This window comes from Oncorhynchus clarkii, chromosome 32 (assembly GCF_045791955.1).
Source record: "Oncorhynchus clarkii lewisi isolate Uvic-CL-2024 chromosome 32, UVic_Ocla_1.0, whole genome shotgun sequence".
Classification (NCBI taxonomy): Eukaryota; Metazoa; Chordata; class Actinopteri; order Salmoniformes; family Salmonidae; genus Oncorhynchus; species Oncorhynchus clarkii.
The window spans coordinates 25,438,208-25,456,181 of record NC_092178.1 but is presented as its reverse complement, the minus strand read 5'-3'; the positions used below and the strand labels follow the sequence as shown (position 1 = coordinate 25,456,181).

The 17,974-nt window shown below is 41.3% G+C and overlaps 1 protein-coding gene across 1 annotated transcript; it reads right to left on the bottom strand.

Moving 5' to 3' along the window:
* Positions 1-211: 211 nt before the first annotated feature.
* LOC139392322 (terminal nucleotidyltransferase 5A-like) lies at positions 212-12,773 on the bottom strand. Its single transcript, XM_071140226.1, has 2 exons — positions 12,294-12,773; positions 212-2,027 (listed from the first exon to the last, which is right to left on the bottom strand). The coding sequence occupies exons 1-2, from the start codon at positions 12,447-12,449 to the stop codon at positions 996-998; spliced, it is 1,188 nt and encodes a 395-aa protein (XP_070996327.1). The 5' UTR covers positions 12,450-12,773; the 3' UTR covers positions 212-995.
* Positions 12,774-17,974: the final 5,201 nt, after the last annotated feature.

Sequence of the window (17,974 nt, the reverse complement as noted above, 5' to 3'; positions counted from 1 at the left end):
TGCTGCTAATGTTTGTCTATGGAGATTGCATGGCTGTGTGCTCGATTTTATACACCTGTCAGCAACGGGTGGGGCTGAAATAGCAGAATCCACTAACTTGAAGGGGTGTCAACATACTTTTGTATATATAGTGTACATCCAGTACATATACAACATATTTCTGAAACCATTAGGAATGTGTAGACTGAGAAAGAAAGAAATCATACCAATGTTTCCATTTAAATGTTTTATTATTTGAAAAGGAAATACCCTGACCCTGGATATAGAAATGTACAGTAACCTGGGTGAAATAGATTCAAATACAGTTATTTCATTTACAGATCAAACTACTATAAGATGTCGGTTGGTTTTTCAGGCACTTAGAATCACAAAAGTATTTTCTTCACGCTACACAAGAACTGAATTCTTTGGTCCTTACGTTTTTAAGGAAAAGGCCAGTTGAAACCACAGTCAGAACAGAATACAACTTCCTGGTTTCTTATTTACATTTCCTTTTATGGATCCAAATATACTTCAAGTCCCCTATCAAGACTGGGAAGCTGAAAAGTTCTTCCGTCACATTTCAACCATTCCACACACATCAAAATAGACCACCAGTCTTCATCGTACATATATCAAAAGAAGCCAACGCTTCAGAACAGAAAATAACAAACATCATAACAACGGCTCAAATCAGATTTACAGCAGTATTCATTGATATAATTTAGTGGGATGGGTTGCAACTGAAGATTTGGCAAAAAGATACAATACAATTTTTCCTTTTTTTGGTCCTCAGTGGACGTTGTCCTCAAGTCTCCCACAAGAAGCCATTTTGCTACAGGTGGACTGAGCAAAGCACTCTATCGAACTGCTCAGCTCACGTTACTATAAGACAGAGGGTGCGTCTACAATGGCACCCTATTCCCTATATCGTTTCCTGGTAATAGGCTACCATTTGGGAAACTAGAAGCTTAAAAAAAAACATAGTCCCCTTACGCTTTACTGTTCCTCCTCATTTAGCTACAAGGCAGCCATGTCCTTTGGTAAGAGTTACTATAAGAGCTACTCATGGGCGACTGGACCCTCGCTATGTAGTAGTTACTGAAGTTGACGTCTCTGACATAAGGCGCCGGCTGGTAGTAACAGGTGATGTTAGCCAGGGCCGGGATGGCGTTCTGCTCTGCCATGGCCCGTAGCGCCAGTGCCGAGATCAGTGCCAGTGTCTGGCGGCGCTCGTGTCCCATCAGGCAAACGGTGCTCTCGTCCACCACATGCCGCAGCGTCACCAGGCAGTCGTAGCGCTTGTCCTCCATGCCATTGAAGTGGTTCTGGAGATACGCCTCCAGCTTCCGCTGCTGCTCGCCAATGTCCGGGAAGTCGATGAAGAAGCGTGAGCACATATAGCGCTGCAGAAGCTTCATCTGAGCCTCTGAGTCCGGTTTAAATCCCCGCACTAGCAGGTGGCAGTACTTCAGCAGTCCTCCGCCCCGGATCTCCTCGGGGCTGCGCGTGGCTATGGTCCTGGTGCGGAGGTGTCCCAGGGCCTCCTGGAAGTCCCCGTACATGCTCTCTCCGACCACAGTGGGGTGGAAGCTCTCAGACATGGACATGGCCGTCTCTGAGCAGCGGTCGAACAGCAGCAGTGAGTCCAGGCCGATCTGGAACGAGTCCACGCTGAACTCAAACTGCCTTCGGAGGGATTCCACAAACTTCAGCTCCACATTCTTCCCCGTGTTGTTGGAGAGAGAGATCAGGCTCCAGCGGTCTGTGTCGTTGCATACCTTCACCAGCTTCTGGACGTAGGCCTCTTTGAGGGTCATGGGCGAGACACGGCTGAGCCCCGGAGGTAGGAAGTCCACCAGGCTGTCCAGGACCACGTCTTTGACCACACGAAAGGTCTTGTCATCAGTCAGGTTCAGGCCGAAGATGAGGTCCAAGTCCTTGTAGCCCAGGCCCGTGTCCTGGTGGAGCACATAACTGGCTGCTGAACCGTTCAGCTTCACATCTCGGACCACCACACCACGCTCGTGCAGTCGCGCCCGAACCACCTGCACAGGAGAGACAGAGACATGGGTGAGTGATCTGAGAGATACTATTAGAAAGACACTTTATTGTCGATTTTCTTTTCCAATCAAATACGTTTTTTAGTCATTTGTTTTCTTGCAATTGATCTGAGAAAGCAGGTCATTCCTGGAGGACCGAGTGTCTGCTGGTTTTGGGCATTTCCTTTCATTTTGTGTCCAACTAAGACCTAGACTACAGGTGAGGGAAGTTCCTACCTAATCAGTGGCCTTAATTGATCAATCAAGTATAAGCGAGGAGTGAAAACCTGCAGACAGCCCTCCATGGAATGAGTTTGACATCTGTGTGATAGAGAGATAACATGCCACTGCAAGTCGAAACGTTGCTATAATGGTCACTGCCTCTTCTTTTGAAATGGTAATATTTCCATTTCAATCAAGGAATGGTTCACCTAGCTTTCAGCCAATGTTCGTAACAGTAAAGACAAAATACTAGCATACAATAATTTGTTGTGTGGATGAGAATAGAGAGGGACTCCATTATCCATTTGATATTTTAAGTAGAAATTGTGAACCAATATTGAATTTGAAAAGCCTGTTATATTAAATGAAGTTCCTTATACCAGACTGAGAAGTCAATAAATTCTTTCTAAAAAAAGAATTCAACATTTTGACATGTCCCTTCATCAACCCCATGTCAGTTCTAGGAAGATTTCAACCCACTGAGTTTCACCAACATTGTTATTTTGTTGCTTTGACAAAGTCATTTCTGAAGATGATTATTTATTTAATGTGATTGGTGAGTCATTTCAAGGTCAGCTCCGTTAAGTGAACTTAACTATCATTTTAATATGGTGAAGCTACTCCTTTTTAAATATTTTTTTTCACAAGAAATATTGAACATCTAATAGCTGGTTCTACTCTTTTGGGCAATCTTCTGGTATTTTGTGGTGGAAAACTGAGCGGGTGAGTACAACATGTCAAGCCTTTTACCTATAGATAGACAGGCTAGAAATGTTTTATCAATTTCATTTCGTTTTTGTGATGCTAGCATTCAATTGCCACTCCCAGTTGCAAACAACAAGCTTCCATTCCCCCTGTCATGAGGGGATTCATGGCTGATTTATGATGGAATTGGCAATCCTGTTACGGTCAACCCTGCTACTTTACTATTGTCATTTTTTAAATTGAACCTCTTGAGATGGGAAAACATGTTCCTGAACATGTGCTCATTATGACAAAATGCTAAAATGAAGTGGAATCAAGTTACACTTCTTAATAGACACTGAATTGGTGGAATGACCCAAATAATGACAAGCAACAACATTAAATAACAAATGTAATCATTCATTTCTGTTTTTCCAATGCACAGCCTTTTCATTTGATCATGAACTCCCTATTTTCATAAGACATACAAATATATCTCTTTCTCTTATCCAGAGAGATGACACTGAAGAAATGAAAACCCTCTGACTGGACAATAATATCCCCTATGCTTGCCAGCTACTTTAAAGTCCCTTGTCCGACATATAGTCTCTAGCTTGTAAAAAGCCCACAATACAGAGTTACTGTAGCTCAGCTGAATGAAGATCGGGTGGACCTAAAGTCCCCTTAGTTATGCATGGAGAATCAGAGATTTCTCTGTGGGACACAGCAAGCCAGGGCTTGTATTTTTGTCTTTAACTTCAGGAGGAACTCCAGCTGACCTGAAGATTATCTAGAAGAAAACGTACAAATCTGTGTGACGTAGCCAAATGGGGTTGGGTTGTGAACTTACAATAACTCTGGTATGATTGTGCCAACATACTTGGAAAAGATATGGTTCTCGAGCTTATTGGGTCACAGAACAGAACCGTCAGGGGTGGATCCTGGAGTTAAGGGAAACTGCTGAACCTAAGAAAAGGCAGCTGAGATATTTCAAGCTTCCTGACTGTTACAGAACTCCAAAGAGGAAATCAAGAAACTGGGACAATCCTTAACAGGCATGACCATGGTTACCAAGTACACACACTTGGTATATTTATCCAGACACTGATCCAAGTTTTCAACCAGGTATCGAGTCTGTATACGTACACATTCGCACAATCCCTTCCAGGTCGGATCAAGTTCGCAAGTTAAGCCTAAGACAGACATTACAACATAAGCTATCCACTTTCCCTACTATCAAAATACCTCTTTCATGCAGTTGTTGTCCAAAACTTTGCTACAGTGCCAACATTTCATTTAAAAAAATGATATCTGTATGAGTCACCACCCACAGTGAAATATGGTTTTAACCAGCTCAGGATAGGAATGTTTCCTGACCCACTGGACACAAACTGGTTGAATCAACGTTGTTTCCACCTCATTTCAATGAAATCACGTTGAACCAACGTGGAGTAGACGTTGAATTGGCATCTGTGCCCAAAGGGGAGCATGTACTTTTGTTTCGTAAAACACACGCACGCATGCACATACACCCACACGCAGAGACACACTCACACACACAAAGCTGTGTCTGAGGAATTAGGTTATGTTGGCTTCACCACTATGCTAGGAAAGGAGAGTATCCTGCCAAGTCTCTGCTGCCTGGCTTATGTAGCTAGATCCCCATTCATGAATTTAGGTAACGGCCTCCTGCCTACCAACCTAAAAACAAAGGCAGACTAAAAAACAGACACATTGAGACATGCATAATATGTGTGTTGGGCTCCTTCTCTTCCCAAACTATTGCATCTTTTCAGGCCTTAATTGTAACCTCATTTAAAGAATGTTGATTTTCAAAGCCAGTCCTTTTTAGGGGTGGAAATAACAAAGAATTGTTTTTTCCAATAAAAGCACTTTAAGGAGCCCTGCTGTGCACATCTGTGTTGTGTTTCAAATGAGAAAAGCTATTCGTTTCTATTGGTAAACCTCTAGACAGATGATACCCTCTGGACAGATGGTCACTAATAAAAACATTCAGAATATTAAAAACATCCTGAATATTCTGTGAAAACCAGAATATATATGAATCAATTCCCATAGTCCTTGTGGAATAATCAACGTTGCATATATAGGAATTTACTGTATGGTTCAATGAATACAAATGAATATGTATGTCTATTGGAATTAGGTTGAACTAAGCTAAGAGCAGTATTAATTATACACTAAACCAAAATATAAAAGCAACATGTAAAGTGTTGGTCCCATGTTTCATGAGCTGAAATAAAAGATCCCAGAAATTCTCAAAATGCACAAAAAGCTTATTTCTCTCAAATTTTCTGCACACATTTGTTACATCCCTGTTAGTGAGCATTTCTCCTTTGCCAAGATAATCCATCCACCTGACAGGTGTGGCATATCAAGAAGCTGATTAAACAGCATAATCATTACACAGGTGCACCTTGTGCTGGGGACAATAAAAGGCCACTCTAAAATGTGCAGTTTTGTCACACAACACATTGCCAGAGGTTTCTCAAGTTTTGAGGGAGCGTGCATTTGGCATGCTGACTGCAGGGATGTGCACCAGAGCTTTTGAAAGAGAATTGAATGTTCATTTCTCTACCATAAGCCACCTCCAACCTCAGACCACTTGTATGGCATTGTGTAGGCGAGCGTTTTGCTTATGTCAACATTATGAACAGAGTACCCCATGGTGGCGGTGGGTTTTTGGTATGGGCAGACATAAGCTACGGACCATGAACACAATGGCATTTTATCAATGGGAATTTGAGTGCACAGAAATACCGTGATGAGATCCTGAGGCCCATTGTTGTGCCATTCATCTGCCACCATCACCTCATGTTTCAGCATGAACATTTACAGTCCCATGTCGCAAGGATCTGTACACAATTCCTGGAAGCTGAAAATGTCCCAGTTCTTCCATGCATTCCATGCATACTCACCAGACATGTCAACCATTGAGCATGTTTGGGATGCTCTGGATCAACGTGTACGACAGCATGTTACAGTTCCCACTAATATCCAGCAACTTTGTGCAGCCATTGAAGAGGAGTGGGACAACATTCCACAGTCCACAATCAACAGCTTGATCAACTCTATGTAAAGGAGGTGTGTCGCGCTGCATGACGAAAATGGTGGTCACACCAGATACAGACTGGTTTTCTGATCTACGCCCCTACTTTTTAAAAAAGGTATCTGTGACAAACAGATGCATATCCCAGTCACGTGAAATCCATAGATTAGTGCCTAAATTAATGTATTTAAATTGACTGATTTCCTTAACTGTAACTCAGTCAAATATTTGTAATTGTTGCATGTTGCATTTATATTTTTGTTTATATTTTTGTTGTTTATTTTTATATTCAGTATAATAAATAGTAAGAACTGCCTTACTAAATATAGGGTTGGGCAGAGGGTACCAACCCATGATGAGACCATTCAGATAGTCATACATACTGCTAGCCTGAAACAAATGATGAGGAGGATGTATTTTCCTTATATGGGCTGTTTTATATTTTACTGAGTACAAGGACAAGTAGGTCTAACTGAATAGAATAGGTCAACCTGAAAGACCCCCTTATAATGTCTTATAACACAAAAGGATCTCCCAAAATAAGAAGTAACCCCCTTCTTCCACCTCCTCTCCAAAAGTAGGCCATTCCATTCCTGCATTACGCAACAAGCACCTGGTGAAGTTGAGCGGAACATTTCCTCTCGACATCGAGCAAGAGTAGTAGACTTGTAAAAAAGCCACAAACTGACCAGACGGTGGCGTTGACAATGTCTTGGCGAGGCGTTACATACGGTCTCTTTGCATTCCTACTCCAGTCTGGAGGGTTTCCTCTAGAATTTAATTGACCTCAGTCTGGCGGTAGCCTAAATAGCACCCTGTTCCCTATGTAGTGCACTACTTTTGACTAGAGCGCCATGGTAAAAAGTAGTGCACTATATAGGGAATAGGGTGCCATTTGGAACTGAACTGAATGTGTTATATTATTTCAGTGAGAAAACAGTCTCAGAAACAGCCGTTAGCCAGCTAAACCCCATGGTCCTCTAAACTCCAGTTAGAACACTGTCTGGCCTGGACAGAGAGTCACAGAAAGACCCAGCCAAGCCAAGTATATGGCATCAGTAAATTAATGAGATGTTTAGTAGTCTATGACCCTGGCATCCGGTCCAGTCAGCCCAGAAGGCAAGCAAAGACAGATTATGGGTTTTTCCTCAGAGTTGAATGAGTTGCCTTGCTGTGGGTGGTCACGGCACCTGAACCAGCCATTAAACTAGACTAGAAATGGTACAGCATTCATTCATAAAACTAGACTGGTGATACAGTATTCATTCAATAAATTAGACTGATGATACAGTATTCATTCATAAATCTAGACTGGTATTAGTATTTATTATCATAAAACTATACTGGTGATACAGTATTTATAATCATAAAACTAGACTGTTGATACAGTATTTATTACCATAAAACTAGACTGTTGATACAGCATTTATTGTCATAAAACTAGACTATTGATACAGTATTTGTTATCATAAAACTGGACTGTTGATACAGTATTTATTATCATAAAACTACACTGGTGATACACTATTTATTTTCATAAAACTACACTAGTGACACAGTATTTATTATCCTAAAACTAGGCCGATAATACAGTATCTATTATCATAAAACTAGGCTGATGATACAGTATTTATTATCATATAACTAGAATGATGATACAGTATTTTATCATAAAAGTAGACTGATGATACAGTATTTTATCATAAAAGTAGACTGATAATACAGTATTTTATCATGCAAGTAGACTGATGATACAGTATTTACTATCATAAAACTAGAATGATGATACAGTATTTTATCATAAAACTAGAATGATGATACAGTATTTTATCATAAAAGTAGACTGATGATACAGTATTTTATCATAAAAGTAGACGGATGATGCAATATTTACTATCATAAAACTAGAATGATGATACAGTGTTTATTATCATTAAAACTAGACTGGTGATACAGTATATATTATCATACAACTAGAATAGTCCAGATTCGAAAACTACTTAATTAAAGAGACTACATTCTAAAGGAAGAGAGAGTGAGAGTGAGAGAGTGGGAGAGAGATAGAGAGAGAGAGATTTGAAGAAGAGAGAGAGAGAAAGAGAGAGAGAGAGAGAGATTTGAAGAAGAAAAACTAGTCAGCATACCATTTCATTTTATGGGCCAATGTTGAGTTCAGCTGGCATTTCACCACAATTGCCTCCTTGAAAGCCAGCAACAGGAAAGCACACGCCTATATGTAGAGGTCTAACAGAGCTATACACTGTAATGCAAGACCAAACTATGTTCATGGAGACGTTTGGTGTCATTGTGTCAATCAGTCTCACCAACAATAGACCGAAAGAGGAGTTGGCTTACAATCTGGCAGGGCCCACAACAGAACCAGGTGACTGGGATAGTATTGTGGTGTGTGTGTGAGTGTGTGAGTGCTTTGGGTCTACTCTTACCACACTGACACCATGCCAACCTTGTCAAGAGTCCTGACCCACCTAGGCCCCTGTTACTGGTGTGACCAACTAGCTAATCTAGTTTCCTTATCCTGCCCCAGAAATGGAAGCCATCGCCCCCACCCAGGAAAGAAGAGCTCACTTCAAGTAAGCTCACTATGGTGAAATGAGAGCAGGAACAAAACAAAAACATAGGAAAACATCTGCCTCAGGCTTTGCCCTACTGTGTTCTACTCTATTCTAGAATCTACACCCTGAATTTGATATGAGCAAACCTGGAAAAAGTGTGTTCCCTTTCCTTGACTGGCCAAGCCAAGTAAAACAGATTAGCACCCATAGCTCTACTTCCACCCTTCCGCCCTACTGTTAACATGAAGTAATATCTGATCTGATCTGACACACTAATAAACATTCAACGTCTGGATATGTAATCTCGGCTGTATAACACCACTGGGTAGGCTGGGTAGTGTGTATGTGTGTGTGTATGTGTGTCACAGGAGGTTGCTAAGAGGAGGACGGCTCATAATAATATCCGGAACGGAGGAAATGGAATGGCATCAAACACATGGAAACCGTGTTTTTGATGTACAGTACCAGTCAAAAGTTTGGACCCACCTACTCATTCAAGGGTTTTTCTTTATTTGTACTATTTTCAACATTGTTTAATGATAGTAAAGACAATCAAAACTCTGAAATAACACATATAGAATCATGTAGTAACCAAAAAAAGTGTTAAAAAAATTGAAATATATTTTATATTTGAAATTCTTCAAAGTAGCCACCCTTTGCCTTGATGACAGCTTTGCACAATCTAGGCATTCTCTCAACCAGCTTCACCTGGAATGCTTTTACAGGAGGTCTTATAGGAGTTCCCACATATGCTGAGCACTTGTTGGCTGGCTTTCCTTCACTCTGCCCTCCAACTCATCCCTAATCATCTCAATTGGTTTGAGGTCGGGTGATTGTGAAGGCTAGATCATCTGATACAGCACTCCATCACTCTCCTTCGTGGTCGAATAGCCCTTACACAGCCTGGAGGTGTGTTGGGTCATTGTCCTGTTGAAAAACAAATCACAGTCCCACTAAGCGCAGAATGCTGTGGAAGCCATGCTGGTTGTGTGCCTGGAATTCTAAATAAATCACAGACAGTGCCACCAGCAAAGCACCCCCACACCATCACACCTCCTCTTCCATGCGTCACAGTGGGAACTACACATGTGGAGTTCATCCGTTCACCTACTCTGCGTCTCACAAAGACACAGCGGTTGGAACCAAAAATCTCAAATTTGGACTCATCAGACTAAAGGACGGATTTCCACTGGTCTAATGTCCATTGCTCATGTCTCTTTTTGTTATTGTTGTCTTTTAGTAGTGGTTTCTTTGCAGCAATTCAACCATGAAGGTCTGATTCACACAATCTACTCTGAACAGTTGATGTTGAGATGTGTCTGTGAAACATTTATTTGGGTTGCAATTTCTGAGGCTTGTAACTAATGAACTTATCCTCTGCAGCAGAGGTAACTTTGGGTCTTCCTTTCCTGTGGCGGTCCTCATGAGAGCCAGTTTCACGCTTGATGGTTTTTGCGACTGCACTTCAAGAAACTTTCAAAGTTCTTGAAATTTTCCGGATTGATGGACCTTCATGCCTTGAAGTAATAATGGAATTATTTGGACTTGATCTTTTACCAAATAGGGCTATCTTTTGTATGTCGCCTCTACCTTGTCATAACACAACTGATTGGCTCAAACACAAATTACCTTTAACATTTTAAAAAAAACATTTTTTTTACCCCCTTTTCTCCTCAATTTCGTGGTATCCAATTGTTAGTAATTACTATCTTGTCTCATCGCTACAACTCCTGTACGGGCTCGGAAGAAGGTCAAAAGCCATGCGTCCTCCGAAACACAACCCAACCAAGCTGCACTGCTTCTTAACACAACGCACATCCAACCCGGAAGCCAGCCGCACCAATGTGTCGGAGGAAACACAGTGCACCTGGTGACCGTGGTTAGCGTGCACTGCGCCCGGCCTGCCACAGGAGTCGCTGGTACGCGATGAGACAAGGATATCCTTACCGGCCAAGCCCTCCCTAACCCGGACGACGCTAGGCCAATTGTGCGTCGCCCCACGGACCTGGGACAGAGCCTGGGCGCAAACCCAGAGTCTCTGGTGGCACAGCTAGCGCTGCGATGCAGTACCCTAGACCACTGCACCACCCGGGAGGCCCCCACAAATTAACTTTTGACAAGGCACACCTGCTAATTAATTTAAATGCATTCCAGGTAACTACCTCATGAAGCTGGTTGAGAGAATGCCAAGAATGTGCAAAGCTGTCATCATGGCAAAGGGTGGCTGCTATGAAGAATCTCAAATATAAAATATTTTTAGACTTGTTTAACACTTTTTTGGTTACAACATGATTCCTTATGTGTTATTTTATAGTTTTGATGTGTTTGCTATTATTCTACAATGTGTGTGTATGTGTGTGTGTGGAGGCCTATTGTGAAGTTCCTCAGGACTGTCAACCCATTGTGGGCTTATCTACCCACAATCCACTGCACTAAATCAGCAACAGTGACACTTCTCTTTTACACCTCCCACGGCGCCCGCACACACACACACACAACAATATGGAGCCACACCATAAATAGATGTTATCTAGATGACAGTTTTTCAATAAACACCCCCTATTGAGAGCCCTGTGGAACACCTCGAAGAACACATATTTCTGGCCGCAAGGGGAAAAAACATTTTGGTCCTGGGTTGGATCAGTTGGTTTTCCAGGCAGGAGAGAGAGAGGAAGGGAACACGTCACTGAAGATATGTACTATTGCTTACTGCCAGTGGTATGGGACTGGATGGCCAGCCAGAGCCTACTGGGGACTCTTCCAGCCTGGGTGTTTTCTACTGGAACAACATGGATACAGCATACATCCTCACATAGGTCTGACCTACAAATACAGATCACAGGCCTACATTTCATTAATGAAAGCTACACGAGACAAGAGGAAACTTTTCCATTCTCAATTTCTCTATACTCTGCCCAATTGTAATTCAATATACAGCACCTTACTTTCTCACCCTCTGTGTAAAAGTTGTATCGTTTTGTAGACCAATGAAATGACTCTGGTTGCAGAAGGATTGGAATGAGAAAGTGGAAAATGTCAGTTAAAGCATTAGATCATCTGCTCCTTGAGATCTCCTCCTGTCTGTTAAAGTGAATGTAAATAACAGGATTCAGGAGTCATGATTCAATGCAATGGGTGGATTTTCAAATATAGGCTAACAAGGCACCCCAGTATATTTCCAATACCTTTAGTAGACTATTGAAAAAATACAGTGTATGAGCATGCCAAAAGGACGGGCACAGAAGCATATTCACAGATGGTATCTGACCTGATTTTGAAGAATATTGGATGGAGCTTTTTATCCTCATCCACGGCACTGAAAAATGTGCTATTATTATGCTATTACATAAATACGACATGGTTAGACTTGGAATGTTCCCAAAATACACCGCCTTCCTGGCTCTACTTACTTCTCAAATTCAACTGTACAGTGCGTATGCGTGTGTAGCCTATGTGCGTTAAAGTGTGCAAGCGTGCGTGCATGCGAGCGAGCGTGTTTAAAAAAAATCTTTCACACACATTCCTGAGTTGGCTATTCATTCACTAAGGCAATTTATGATGAGACTGAATGAAATAAATATTGAACTATTTTTTTTTTAAAAGAAGGAAAATAACAGTTAGGCTATATGTGATGAGTTTTGAAGTAGGCTAGAGAAAAGCATCGTCCCTCATTATCGGACTGATTGTGGTCCAGAACTCCCCAGACCAAAGCCGTTATCTCACCTGGACTATCTGCCGAGGCTGTACGGAAAGCGTCGGGAAGTTTCCGCGTCCGTGAATAGGGACGCTCTCTCCGAGGATGGAGTCCAACCTCTGCACCTGCTCCCAAGACAACACACACAACCGCCGACTCTGCTCCGACTCATCCCCGAAGGACATGATGGAACGGGGAAAGGTAGTAAAATCTTCGGTAGTGTTGGTGGATGTAGGCTATTATGGACAGTACCAAAGCAATTCCCAAAATAGGTGTTTCTTTTGAAGTTGGAATGAAACTTGAAATCTTCAATAAATCATACAAAATCGCCCTAGTTGCGTTTCTCAGATGTCACTTAGAACATACGTTTCAAACAATCTAGGCTAAAGGTCCGAGAGTTCTGCACATATAAAACATAGATCGGTAAACTAAACCGTTTGTCATCTCCAAAACTCTCCTGCGCTGTGACTGTGAAACACTTCTAACTGTAATCCAGTTGGAAGCATATTGACGGGTTTAAAGAAAATGGGATTAACATAAACGTCCTGATTGGTTGTGCGGGAGGTTTATGAATACCTCAACATACAGAAGACTACAAGAGGCCATGCGCACACACCCACTTCCCTTGCGTCAGTAGAGGCTAGTCTGCTGCTTTCATAGGATACTTCATAGGATACCACATTGGAGCTGACATAATACCCATTACACTTAGTGGTCAAACAGGGAAATGGTTCCAATCGTTTTCCACAATTCATTCTTCCCATAGGGGATTTTAGAAACACTTAAAATAAGGGCTGTGTTTCCTATGGGTTTACCCTGGCATGACGTTTTGATAACCATGTAAATCTCTCCGACAATGTGACTTTTATCAATATATTTGTCTCTATTTACTCTTAGATTCAAAAAGGCTATTTAGCATCAAAGTAGACATCATGCAAAACTACAAATCCCTGAATTGCCCATTAAAATAAATGTAGCCAAATGATTCATTACTATATTTAGCTAACATTAGATAGTTAATCCAGAGATTCTTACCTTTGCCTCAATTCGTCAGTCTCGTCCAGATCAACGTGGCCTTTGTAGTTATTTATGATAGCCACATGAGCAGCTAATTAACGTTTCATTTGTTGGGGGTAAATACAGGTGAGTAAATTGACAAATGTCACCTTGTCCTATAGAGATTTACATGTTTATCAAAACGTCACACCAGGGTAAAAGATTAGAAGTATTTGTTCCTGTTACAGTGTAATCTGTATCTCCATTATGTCTTTATTGGTAACCTATCATTCACACTTTTCAAAACTGCCCTGACCAGCCATCAATCTCACACTCTACAGTATAATTCAGTGGTTCTCAAACTTTTTGGATCCGGGGACCTTTTGTGATAGTAAATTAATCAAGGACCCATCATCAGAACTTGAGTTTGTTAAAGGAGTTTTACTATGACTTTGGCAGTGCATGGACTGATGAACCAAGTCTCAGGCCCTCGGAAGGAACATTGTAGCCCTTTCCTGCAGTCAAATTATGTAGTGGCCTCATGGGTTGAATGTTAATGATATTTTTCATAATTTTATAATTTCATAAACATTGTTTTTTTAAAAGCCACAGAAAATCAGGTGTTTCTATATCAAAATGTTTTGTTATAATACAATCTTCTGTGATGTATATAAAGTGTAATATTGGGATGTAAACTCAAAATGTAGTACATTTTAAGCCCATAACCATGTGTGTGAGGTGTATACTTTTGTTGCAAAGTAGATTTGTTTAACGGGCTAGGGTCCTTTTTTCGGAATTTCCGCCTGACTGACGTTCCCAAAGTAAACTACCTGTTACTCAGGCCCAGAAGCTAGGATATGCATATAATTGGTACCATTGGGTAATAAACACTTTTAAGTTTGTAGAAATGTAAAATAAGGTGTGAGACTATAACACAATAGATATGGTAGGTGACGATCCAAAGAAAAACCACCCAGAATATTTCTTTTTTGAGAGCCTATGCTCTTCCAATGGAAATTGTAGGGTCATATCCAAATCCAGCTTCCAGATTGCAATTCCTATGTCTTCCACTAGATGTCAACAGTCTTTGTTCAAGGTTTCAGGCTTGTTTCTTCCCAAACGAGGAAGAATTGTGAGTTTTAGTACTGGGAGTCAGAGTTGGAAATCAGTCTGTGCGAACACGACAAAGAGGACACGCACCTGATAATTTTACTTTCCTATTGAACATACTTCTTTCCGTATGAAATATTATGGTTTAATTACCTTTTAGGCTACCTGAGGATTTAATAGAAACGTATTTTGACTTGTTTTAACAAAGTTTAACGGTAGCTTTTTGGATTCCTTTCTCTGCATGTTGAACGAGTGGACTACTCAAATCGATGGCGCCAACTAAACTGACTTTTTGGGATGTAAAGAAGGATTTTATCTAACAAAACAACCATGCATGTTGTAGCTGGGAACCTTTGGATTGCAAGTCAGAGGAAGATCTTCAAAGAGTAAGTGAATATTTAATCGCTATTTGTGATTTTATGAAGCCTGATTGAAAAATATTTTGATTTGGGGCACCATCCTCAAACAATCGCATGGCATGTTTTCGCTGTAAATCCTACTGTAAAACGGACAATGCAGTTAGATGAACAAGACTTTACGTTTTTAACCGATATAAGACACTTGTATGTACCTAAATGTTTAATATCCATAATCGTTATGATCATTTATTTGAATTGCAAGCCCTACAATTTTACCGGAAGTTGTCAACAGGTGTCCCGCTGGCGCCTAGCCCTAATAAGTTTTTAAGGCTACCAAGAAACACTCTGTGTGACCCTGATTTAGCCCACTGCAGTAAAATGTTAAAGGCCCGGCTCTTGACATAGGAGAGAACATTTAGCAATTTTCAAGCTAATTTCCTTCAATTCTACACTATTTTGTCATGGGGCAGAGAGATTTTTTGTTGTTACAGGTTTAAAGCAAATATCCTGCAATTCTATACATTTTTTCCATGAGGCAGGGATAAACTGTTGCAGTTTTAAAACTTAAATTACAGTGAATCTATGTTAAAAAACAATACAATAAATAATGTGGATAATTGGTGGAATGCCAATATCCCAGTTAACCTCCAGGTCCAGGGTTATTAAGAACATCAATTGTAGATTAATAGTATTACATTGTATTGCACCTTCTAAACTTATTCCATTGATCCCTTAGCGAAAATTTGTTACATTTGTTGTTGTTAATCAATGTAAAAATATATATATTTTGGGATCTGGCCGCGGACCCCCTGCAGTCCGCAGAAGACCCCACTTTAATAACCTCTGTTATAACCCCTGTTATAACCCCTGCTGTAACCCCTGTTATAACCCCTGTTATAACCCCTGCTGTAACCCCTGCTATAATGAAGTGTCTCAGTGTGCGCGCATGCTTGCTTGTTTGTGGAAGGTGTCTGTCTCTCCCTACCAGCCCCCCTTACCAGTCTCCCTCTACCAGTCTCCCTCTACCAGTCTCCCTCCACCAGTCTCCCTCTACCAGTCTCCCTCTACCAGTCTCCCTCTACCAGTCTCCCTCTACCAGTCTCCCCCTACCAGTCTCCCTCTACCAGTCTCCCTCTACCAGTCTCCCTCAACCAGTCTCCCTCTCGAAGCTTATGAATATGAGGGGCCCTGATGAGACTAACCAAGTTGATGGGGTATCGTTGACCTGAGCAGCTTATTGTCAACATATTCATGGTTTCCCTGACGTGGGGAAGGCACTTGCGTCAGTAGGCTAATAATAACCCAGAACCAGGGGCAGGAGGGCCTCTCTGTATTCTCTCCTCCCCCTCCCTCAAAGATAACCACTTGACATTCTGTCCTGACAGTGAGTGCTGGTTAACATCCGTGTCCATGTTGTTGTATGGAAGAGCACACCTAAAGGGGAACACTGCAGGAGAGAGTGAAGATTTAAAGGCAAAACACATGCTTGGCCGAAGTGTCTAAAGAGAAAACAGGTGTGTGTGTGTGTGTGTTTGTGTGATTTGAATGAGGAAGTGACAGTAGGTCATAGTTACAGATACTCAGGTCATGTTAGTTACACTTCCTTTATCATCAATTGGAAACCAGGATTTACACAGGCATCAGGAGAAAATAGTAGTACCATCATGCTGGCATGCATGGGAGTGGCACTTCTATTCATATAGGCCATTATCAGCTGCCAACACTAGAGGCTGGAGGACTGGTCTACAGTATGTATGCTGTTGCAACCTGCTCCTCTCAAAGAGGTAGAAAAACATAATCTGAAAGGAAGGACACATCTTTAGACCTCAGAAACCTATCCAATGGACACGTTCCATTGATGAAGATGGATGCAACTTTATTGAAATGTACAATTTTGACGATACCACAGTGGAGAGTGTCATAGCGGGGCATAAAGTTAATGGATTATCAATAGTTCCACCAAGACCATGGAAACGTCAGGTACTCGTCCCCCCTTGGGAGATAGATCCAGAATCTCCTCATTGTCACCCATCATAATCAGCCCACATTTAGTCTATTGTTTATATGTGTATTTCTCACTATGTTGGGAGTAAAATCAGAGTATAACGCTTGTATGGGTGTCATTCCCAATAGATTGTAATGTCATCGTCACTAATCCGCGTTCCATTGATCTTTTACCTAATGTATGGCAAAGCCATTATACACTGAGTGTACAAAACCCATTATACACTGAGTGTACAAAACCCATTATACACTGAGTGTACAAAACCCATTATACACTAAGTGTACAAAACCCATTATACACTGAGTGTACAAAACCCATTATACACTGAGTGTACAAAACCCATTATACACTGAGTGTACAAAACCCATTATACACTGAGTGTACAAAACCCATTATACACTGAGTGTACAAAACCCATTATACACTGAGTGTACAAAACCCATTATACACTGAGTGTACAAAACCCATTATACACTGAGTGTACAAAACCCATTATACACTGAGTGTACAAAACCCATTATACACTGAGTGTACAAAACCCATTATACACTGAGTGTACAAAACCCATTATACACTGAGTGTACAAAACCCATTATACACTGAGTGTACAAAACCCATTATACACTTGGGAAACTGTTGAGCGTAAAATAATCCAGCGGCGTTGCAGTTCTTGACACAAACCGCTGCGCCTGGCACTTACTAACATACCCCGTACAAAGGCACTTCAATCTTTTGCCTTGCCCATTCACCCTCCAAATGGCACGCCACTTCCTCTACACTGATTGAAGTGGATTTAACAAGTTGCATCATTAAGGGATCATAGCTTTCACCTGCATTTACCTGTTCAGTTTATATCATGGAAAGAGCAGGTGTTCATAATGTTTTGTACACTCAGTGTATACCCGTTCTGTACTAAGAGTTCAAGCAGAGTCTGTATGCCGTGTGTTTGCATGTGTGTGTGGGTTGGTGGAGGGGTGGGGTTGGATTGATGTGATGAAATAGTTCCTTGAACTATAAATCAGACACCAGTCGTCATGTTGATGATCAAACACACATCCTTACTCAACTTCGCTTGTCCCAAAAACACAGATACGCAACAGATACAGAGTTCTGTTTTCCTAGAATTAGTGATTGTCACATTAGCTTCATGTTGCACTACAGGATACCATGGCAGTAAAACAAACACACACACAACCTGGAAGGACAGAGGTGTTGGGATGATAATGTACGGTAGTGCTGG